General features: G+C 41.4%; 1 protein-coding gene across 1 annotated transcript; it reads left to right on the top strand.

Annotated features, from left to right (window-relative positions):
* The first annotated feature begins 5,074 nt into the window (after positions 1 to 5,074).
* NUDT15 (nudix hydrolase 15) lies at positions 5,075 to 7,274 on the top strand. Its single transcript, XM_062514755.1, has 3 exons — positions 5,075 to 6,287; positions 6,402 to 6,592; positions 7,129 to 7,274. The coding sequence occupies exons 1-3, from the start codon at positions 6,133 to 6,135 to the stop codon at positions 7,272 to 7,274; spliced, it is 492 nt and encodes a 163-aa protein (XP_062370739.1). The 5' UTR covers positions 5,075 to 6,132.
* Positions 7,275 to 10,239: the final 2,965 nt, after the last annotated feature.

The raw sequence follows: 10,239 nt of genomic DNA, 5'->3' as shown, positions 1-10,239 counted from the left end.
TTTTGCAGCCCCTTCCCCGTGCCACAACCCCCATTTCTGCCTCACGCAGCTCCACGCTGTGCCTCCTGCTCTGCAATTCAGTGTCTGTACTTCTCCAGTGGGCTTGAGTCAGGTCACCAAGGAACTGAAGCAGGGGACAGGTGTCCCTGCAGAAACTAGCGACCAGACTTTGTGATTCACAAGGAGGCAAACTTTTTTTCCTTTAAAACAAAATGGCAGTTAGGAAAATAGCATTGGCCTGGGAAAATGGAACAGGAATGTCCTCTACCAATAATAAGGTTAAAATGCAGTTACTTTCATACAGTACAAACATGAAAGCAAGACCTGATATGAAGGAAAACCATGTCAGAGCTGAGATTCTTGAGTCTTGTAACCTGAATTATCCAATAAATAACTGGATAAGTTACCTCTTTTTGTTCCGAAACTGAAAATGCATTATCATAACTTCTCTTTGGGCAAGAACTGCAAAAGATGGGAGTCATTCTAGTTGTCATTGATCAGCTCCTGGTCCTCCGCTGACCTAGTGTTATTGTCACCTGTTAGCACTGCAGTGGGCTCTGCAGAGTCCACTCTGAGAGCTTGGCTCTGCACCTCTGTGCGCAGACACACAAGGTAGGAGTATCTGTCACTGAACCCGTAAAGAGCTGCAAAATTTCGAAAGACCAAACAAGACTTCCCACCATAGCTGATAGAATATTTCTTCTTGCCAAGGGGGAGGGAAGAAAAAGCACTTGAACTCTGTGCTCTTTATGCCCTCAGTACATACAGTGGCTCTTCACTAGTCACAGGACCTGCTGCAGTTCCACCACAGGACAGTACATGGATCCCATTTCCACATACAAAGAAATCTAACTCCAGGAGGCTCCCCAAAATGACCTCTGCTCTAGAAAGGAATTACAACAACGTTTACTAGAGGATGTAATGGATCTTGGCAAAACTTTAAACCTTAAGCTTAAAAGCCCAAAGCTACTGTTCAGAGATAAGTACTGGCTGCAGGTCAGGAAACCAGACTTATATCCTGACTCCGCTGCTTGCTGCTGCAGGGAAATTGAACAACTCTCTCTGGGCTTATAATTAATTCTTGGCTTAGCATAAGGCTGTAAGACATTCAGATTACAACTACTACTGTATCTTCTTCTCACTAGGAGTGACTTATCCTTCCAGTTTCAAGATGAAGATGGTTTTTATCTTATACATCAAAAGAAGAAATGTCACATGGCTGGCAGTACTGAAGGACTTCTAGAAATATTGAGGCAGCTGCTGCCATTATCTATAGTCTGATACATAACTGTACGGAGAACTTTAATTATCTGGATGCTGTATTGTCTGATTTCCTTCTTGACTGTGAAAACTAATTGGGATGGAACTGTAAAAACGCCTGGATTTCTGTCTGATCACCAGTGCCACCATCTGGCTCGGACTGTCAGCACAAGGTGGCTGTAAGCCCAACTCAAAACCTTAAAAACAACAGTTCTTGGAAATTACACATTCACCTTTTCTTTACTTTGTTAGACACACAAGAAAAGATAACACTCTTGGCTACAACCAAGCAAATTCCTAGTGAGTCCAGTATAAACTCACTCAGGTTTGTATAGGCTCAGCCTCATTCAATATCTGACCTACAATTGCAGGGACTGCACAAGGAATGCACTGTAGGATTCCAGCAGATATCCAGACATTTTGCTAAATCTCCAGAACTAGATGCCATCATACTCAAAGTTTAAAATTGTGAGATTTCTTGCTAAAGTCAGAATAAGATTTTTAACTCAGGATCGAGGCCCTCTCTGAAAAGCTGTATTTAAAACTGTATTTATTAAAGAAACATGGAAAAGGTACATTACAAATGAGACAGAAGGAGCCAAGAAGTTTTAACAGACAACAGATGAACAATAAAGCATCCTGTTTGAGGCCAAAGGTGGCATCCTGGAAGGCTCAGGCATTATGAATAGACATGAATTTGCTTTATTACAAATTTATCACATTCATGTAGTGACAATGGTGCAATGTGATTTATTTCCCAGATCTTGTAATCTCCACTGGTTGATACTTTATTGTTGAAAAACATCAGGAGAGAGGGTCTTGCCAAAAACATCAGAGTGAGGAAGTGAAAGCCTCCGCCAATGCCATGAGTTCAGGGGCAAGGAAATTTCTGAGGAGAGATTTATCAGGGGCTTAAAAAGCATCACAGTACCTGTGGAGAAAATCACCCTGAGCTTTCCAGAACACTTTTAGCTGAAGACAGGAGGGAAAAGCCCATTTTTTTGGTATGACAGATGAGTAAACAGGTTTAGCTGATGAATCAGCCAAGGTCAGAGCAAAAAGCTGACTTTGAAGCAAAATGAGAAGAATCCTTCAGTGGTGTCTACATTGCCTTATATTGTATGTCTTACAGATGGTGAATTCTCTCTGCATCACTTGTCTGCAGGAATACCATCATGGTTGTCTCTGGACAAGCTGTAGATTGCTAAGAGGACCCTCAGGCACATCTAACAACATAAAACTATTCACTGCACCCATTTGCAATATGAACAGATTATTCCGTTCCATCTCTCCTCCCAGTCATACAGAAGAGACAATCCTGGGTCCTTCCCTGAAGGTGCTCCAGTGTATCTCCTGCAAGGATTCTGACATCTGTGCTATCAAACAGGCATTTAATGTGCTCTCTCAGGTATGGATAGGTGCAGTTTTTGACAGAATACAGTATGAATGTTAATTACTAATGCACCATCTCTTCCCAACCAGGGAAGGCCAGTAGGTGAAAGGCTCAGTGAAAGCAAAAGGATTTGGTTTGCAAAAATGATCTTTCACATACCTAAGCTGTGGAGCACCTTGCCACAGGTGCTGCAAATGATGAAAATTTAGATGGGCTCAAGAGAAGTCTTGGTAGGTTAAAGAAGAGAAACAAGAGTGTTAATAAATACACAGAAGCCACCTCTGCTTTGAGAAGTCACTAAGCCACATATGGCTGTAGAATAGTAGTCAAAACCCCTGTCATGACTTCTTGTCTACTGTATTCCAGACATCCATTCTGGACCTCCAGGTACTATCCCAGATGGATAAGGAACAGACACTTTTACATTCTTCTGATTCAGGGTCCCCTGGGATTGAGTACACCCACAAGTTTCATAGAAGCTGTAGCACAATCCATTTTCACCCGCCTACGAGTTACACAAGGTCACTTAAAGTGTTAATGACAAAGCTACAAATAAAACAGAATTGTCTCAGCATCTTCACTCATTCCAATGACTCAGTCCTGTCTGTTACAGCAAAGAAATAATTAACAATCAATGAAGACAACAGACCTGTAGTACAGCTCTAACTTGTCCTATTGCTCTTGCACACACCATCACTCTCTCCATATGTAAATGTGCTCAGAGGTTATTTACATTTCAACATAAAAACTATGTATCATACTTGGCCTAATTTCCACTAATAATGCTTATGAAGCCATAACATTACAGCAAGCAATGGTTTATGGTAAAAGACAGCCATTTAATGGAAGCATGTGGTGTCATGGAAAAAATTCTGCTGAAATAAAAGGGAGGAAACAGTTACATTTGTATGTTAAATGTTACATTTTCAGTATCAGGGTTCAGGATAACAACAAGCTGCTTGAATGCAAGAGAAGAAAAATCAAGTTCAAGTTTCAACTAGGATGTTGGCAGGACTTTGGTGTCATGCACTGCTGTCACATTCCACCCAGCTTCTCAATGCCAGCTTTGCAATGTAAAATATTTAAATATAATCCTTACATCTTCAAGTTCATAATTCTGCTAAGCAAACACAAGTGTATAGTAAAATCCACACCAAAGGAACCATGTGTATGAAATTCTCAGAAAGATGAATGTGTTTTCTGCTTGTGTAGCTGCTTTTCAATAAGCTGTTGTACACTTTCATGCTTTTCTAACTTGCTTTCCCTCTGTATGTTCTTCTCATGGAACAGCTGTGTAGTCATTTTATTCTGACACAAATGTGGCCTGTCTCTAACATGGTTAGTCCCACCATTCTTGTTCCCAGCTGCTCTGACTCACTGCCTGCCTCATTTATGTACCTGAGCTGTAAATTGCATCAGGGAACACATACTACTAAAATCGTAATCTCTGTCCCAGTCTGCTGAGTCAGGTTTGGTTTTGTGTTGTGTTTAATCTGATCGAACTCTGTCCCATCCCCTCCCTGTGCCACCCACAGCATGCTAGAAAACAGATTCATTTTTAAAAATGGGGTTTTTCTGATCCAGATCAGCTCAGACATACAGTTCATTCAATAACACTTAAATCAATAAAAGCCTTAGCATAAGGGACAAAGGATTGGGCCTGAAAAATATCTTCTTCTTTTCCAGTAGCTGCTGGACACATGCTGGTTTAAATACACTGTTTTGGCTGTTTGTCTCACAGAAGTACTTTCTCAGATAAAATATTAATAAACAAGTTTACGAGTATATATAAATCATAATCTTGCAAGCTGTTCAACATACTGCTGTGGCAGAGGATTTTGCTGCTTTCTCATTCTTTGTTTATTCCCATATCATTAGTGGATGTCTGTTCACCATCAAACTCAGAAAACCAGCCTATATTTACTTCACGAACTGCAAAATCTGGCTGCATAGGCATGTCCTAAATAAATCCTAGAATGAAACTAATTAGAACAGATTCAGACAACGAAATGCTTCTTTTCATACAGTATTCTTCATATTAATGCTCACAACTGTAAGGTGAAAAAACTGAAACAAATATAAACATCTGTATACAACCGGATTTCAAAACCTTAACAAATAATTAGCCATTTTAAAGTTTTGTAAAAGGGTAATACTTCATATCCTTATTGTGATTAAGAGGATGGTAGAGAGGAACGGAAAATCTTGGCATACTAACTTTGATATGGCTTTTGCAAGATCACTGTCTTTTTAAAATGTAAATACAGAAGTGGTATAATTGATATGTTCGGTGTTTCATCTGGAGATTGGGATACTCCAGCTGTACTGGGGAAACAGATACAAATGAATGAGCTTGGTTTATGAAAAATCTTGCTATCTTGGCAATTTGCTCAAGATTATTTATTTTTACTATTATTTACTAATGTCAGTAATTCAGGGTATGAGCTGACTTCACAGTTAAGCAGCGCAGCCAAACACTGTCAAAGGGCAATCTTGCTTCTAGCACACCCAGCAATTCGCTCCTGACATGCCCTTCATGCCAACACTGGGACCCATCTCAAGCTGTAATGAGCCACTTCGGGCAGTTAAACCCCAGAAAACTGATCCCAGAAAATGTGACTGAGCTTCAACCAGCTTGGCCCTCTGACCTTCATATGTAAATAAAAGCATCTGTACTTAAGATATTTCAAAACCTTACAAACAAACAAACAAAAAAAAAAAAAAAAAAAACAAAAACCACACACCAAGAACAAACAAAAACCCAAAACCATTTTGAAAGGTCTGCAGATAAAAAACTTCTTTCTCTGTTGTGATCAGTAGGCTAAAGAAGGGGAAAATCTGACAAACTTTACAGTTGTTTATAAAGAGAATGATAGCTTTTGTCTTGTATTCGACACATCTCTGTAATTTATAAAAATGTGAGAATTAAGGTAAATATTTGCCAGCAGAAACTTTTATTTCTTCTTTATCAGTCAGGAGCTGTTATTCCACCTGTGGAGCTCTGCTCAGCTAGGCTTGTAGCTTCCTTTTTAAAAAATTTCAACGTGACACTTCAGCGTCAGGCTTCCCACAGACCAGAAACAGCGGGCTAACCAAAGAAAAGCCACTTGGTAAATTCTGAACAAATCTGCAGACACAGAGCGACTGGCTTCGCGGCCTTCAAAAACCGAGTCGTATCTTGCTTGTTTTCAGCTGCCCTCATTTGCACAAACGCCCTTTCCATTCCCGGTGACCTCACAAGTCCCTGCGCATCCAGAGGCCAGGAAGCCCAGGCAAAGAGCAGGACAGGGCAGCTCTCCCTCTGCAGCCTGCCTTGGAATCTCGCAACCTTCCACACCAGCGACGTCACCAGCACGCGCATCCTGCGCGCTCCGCACACCCCCCGGCCAAGGACCTCCCAAACCCGGGATCCCAAGCCCTGATTGACGGATCCGCCCCCGCCCGCCCGCGGCGGGACGGAGCCTCGGACGGAGCCTGCCATGGGCGAGGCGGCGGCTCAGCCCCGGCGGCCCGGGATCGGCGTGGGGGTGGTGGTCACCAGCGCCGCGCACCCCAACTGCGTCCTGCTGGGCAAGCGGAAAGGCGCGCTGGGCGCCGGCACCTACCAGCTCCCCGGCGGCCACCTGGAGTTCGGGTAGGAGCCCCGCGCCCTCCCTCCACGTCCTGCCCTTGCCTTGCCCCACCGTGCCCTGCCTGAGGCGGCCGTGCCTTCCCCTCCCCTCCTTTCCCTTGCCTTGCCCGCCCGCAGGGAGAGCTTGGCGGAGTGCGCGGCGCGGGAGACGCTGGAGGAGGCGGCGCTGCGGCTGCGCCACGTGCGGTTCGCGTCGGCCGTGAACGCGGTGTGCGCGTCCCAGCGCTACCACTATGTCACCGTGCTCATGAAGGGCGAGGCCGAGCCGGGCGCCGAGCCGCGCAACCAGGAGCCCGACAAGAACGAGGGTGAGTAGCTATCTAGATCCAAGCCCCGTGCCACGGGCGGGGACACCTCCCACTAGAGCAGGTGGCTCCGGGCTCCATCCAGCCTGGCCTTGAACACTGCCAGGTATGGGGCATCCACAGCTTCTCTGGGAAACAAAAAAAAAAAAAAAAAACAAAAAACTGCTCAGGCAAAATGACTCCGTATGCAAGAGAGAACTAGTCTTTGTATTGGTAGTTTCCATATGATCCATATAGACCCGGAGAGGAAGAATTGTATCACAGACACAAAGACTATCCTGAGTTGGAAGGGTTGCCCAAACATCATTAAATCCCATTCCTGGCCCTGCATGGGGAAACCGCAGCAATCCCACCTCGTGTTAGAAGGTTGTCCAAACACTCCTTGAGCTCTGCAAGGCTGCAGTACGGAGCCTATTCCAGTGCCCCACTACCTTCTCCTAGGGGAGCCTAAGCCTCCCCTGCCACAATTTCATGCTGGTTCCTTGGGTCCTATCTTACCCCTATACTCTGAATTTTTTTTATTTTTTTTTTCCCTACAGGCTGGGAATGGGTCAAATGGGATGAATTCCCTCCAGCAGATCAACTATTCTGGGCTTTACGCTGTTTGAGAGAGCAAGGTTACAATCCCTTTTCAGAAGAGCTGGATCATCTGAAGGGGTACACGGGAAGTCACCAATTAGAGTAAAAATAAATTGCATGTTAGGTAAACATAAAGGACATAAATCTAATGGACAGACCGACGTTTTTTGGCGTAGAAGAAAAAAAGATAGAAAGTGCTCACCCGGCCCATGTGAAAATATTATCTTTCCCAAAGAAGAACATGCCAAGTGTTTCAGTGCTTTTCCCGTATTTCACACAACAGTTCTCTCTCATCCCAGACCCATTTCTAGGTTTAGTTAACAATTAACATTTGCTTTTACAGAAGAACTCAGTGTTTTATCTAGTTAATCTTCATAGTGATGAACAGCCAGCCATCTGGAAGTCAGCACAAGCCAGGGAAGTTTACTCACTTAATAGCAGTTGCAACAAAACTTACTCTTTTTAACCTGCTTTCCTGTAATTACTGGACCAATTTTAAAACTTGGCCTTGTCTCTTAGCTTCAGTTATGAAACTACTGTCGTGAACAAAAGTTGCATTTAATAGACAGTGCCTTTTTTCCTGCAAACAGCAGTATACACTCAAAAAGCAACAGTATTATAAATGTGAAAAGATTGTCATGACTTATTGCAGGGAATGAAAATTCCCTGACCCTTCTTGCCAGTTGCTTTCATAACAGAGTTCTGTTTAGAACCTCAGTTACACTGAATTTATCTGCAGAAAAATCTCAGATCTCTGCAACTGATCTCAACTTGTGGCTGAACTTTTGGAATGGAGAGGTGCCTACTCTACTAGGCTGACACAAATCTCATTTATAGGTGTAACTCCATGGCAGAAATCATACTTTGTGGCTAATAAGAATTGTCAGTATTAAGCAGCACAGATGGGTGTAATTCTGTATGGCTGGCTATTGAGATTTGGTCAAATTGTGAATTTTCAGTTTGATTAAATGATTGAGTTGTTAGTGAATGAAATAACAGTACCCAACAGTACATACATAACCAAGGAGTTAGTATTTTTAATTTTTCTAGAATCTGTAACCAATTTTGATTATTTTCCAGCTGTAGTCACTAAGATATCAGCAATTAATTTTAGGATATAACTTTTATAGAAATCACTAATTGGCTCATTTTTTTTCTTCTCAGGGTTCTTTTATAGCACATCTCTTGTCTATTTCCTTTAGAGATACTCATTGTACAAAAATATTGTAAGATATCTTTAATTTCTTTTGAATAAAACACAGGCACAATACTGAAAGATTTAAATCGCCTGAAATCATGAACTGACTTCTCAGTTCTTAAAAGAAATCATCCCGAGGGATTTAAAAAGCTCTTCCTTTCTTTGTACATACTTTTTTTTTTTAAATAGAGATGGCCCTTCTTGCTGAGAAACAGAGTGATGAGGCATAAGGATACTACTGCCCCTGGCAATTCTCCTGCTTAGAGTTTGAAATATTAATTATGTGCAACTTCCCATAGGACAGACACCCGTTCTCTGAAGTGAATAAAGAGGCAACATTACTTAGCAGTCTTGAAACAGGAAATATCACCAAAAAGCCCTTTGCTACTGTACCTTTGTAAAAAGCTTATTTTTCTATTTGAAAGTGGAAATTTGCTTCCTGAAAGCAACCTTATGTACACTGAAAATTATTCTGTTCAGCTGTCAACAAAGAAGCTGTAGGAAGAGTTGACAGATGTCCTGCCCATCTGTCACAAAGAATAATGAAGAAAAAAATAAATTTAGTACAATTTTAAAATTTTAGAAAACATCTAGGTCCTGATGAGAGAACAGGGACCACTGTAAAAATGTTCTGTCATGCAATAAATACTTTCTTGGATTATTTTGTTAATGGCTATATTCATTCTGTCTTTTGTAAATACACAAGCAGACACTGAAATGGGGACACAAACAGTATCTCCATATGTCAGTGTTTCTGTATCCTTTCTAAATTACTGATTAAAAGAGTACAGTTGGATTACTGAAACCAGCTGCCAGCAATCCCCAACTTAAAAAACTTTGTATGTATCACACATTTATATTTCCCACCCCTCCAGAAAATGTGGTTCTCAGTTGACTTTAGCTGCTAAGACTCAGTCCTTTCAACTAAATCTTTACTCTGATTTTTGGTACTTTTCCTAAATAGGAAAATCTATTATGTACATATCTAAGCCACTGAATAACAGAACACTCAGTTACCATATCATGGTTCTCTAAACTGTTTGTAACTGTCAGAATTCATTTAAAATGGCATTACAGTTAGCCAGCATTGAGAAACATACTCCTGAACTTTACAGTTTGGAACACTGATGCAAGGAAACCAATTAGGATGCATGTAATACCTGAAGTTTGATTTTATGCTAAGTGAACAGCAGGCAGAGAGCTGTTGCCTTACCTATTAGAAGTAATACATTGGTCCAATTTAATCCTTTAATAGAGTAACTAACAAACCAGAAATAGAAGCAGTCATTGCTTCAGTTCCCTCTAATGCTGGGAAACAACCACCCACCACAATAGTTCAGCTGGTGAATTACATGATACATACAAGAATTTTGGGCAGACTGTAACACTACACCTCCCATCAATACTAATTATATATTTCCATATTTTGTTTCAAGAATGTCCTTGTAAGTTAGAAGATGAAAGAGGCTGGTGAACTGTGTCTGTGTGATGTGTTAAAAGAGGGGCATTTAGAAAGAAAATACCAATTCCATTATACAAAGCACTAAGGAAACTCCACTTTGCAATACTGTGTATGATTCTGATCACATATGTTTTAAGACAAAAACTAATGTGAGCTAGAAAGGGTAAGGTTAAGTAGGGTGACTGAGACAGGACACATGTATTTGGATTAATATGAATTAAAAAGGAAAGACATTGGAGATAAGCTCCCAAGAGGAAAACATGATACTGAATAAAGGTTATGTATGTATCTATATGAGTAACTTTAGACTGTGAAAGAGGTGACAGTTTAATAACTCTGAAAATACTTCTGGAAGTATTTGAAAAGGAGCAGCTGAGGCAAAACCAAATTTCCCATTTCTCTGAAAACAAA

Source organism: Cinclus cinclus, chromosome 2 (assembly GCF_963662255.1).
Source record: "Cinclus cinclus chromosome 2, bCinCin1.1, whole genome shotgun sequence".
In the NCBI taxonomy this organism is placed as follows: domain Eukaryota; kingdom Metazoa; phylum Chordata; class Aves; order Passeriformes; family Cinclidae; genus Cinclus; species Cinclus cinclus.
The sequence above is the reverse complement of the archived record's forward strand: the minus strand, read 5'-3'. Positions and strand labels throughout refer to the sequence as shown.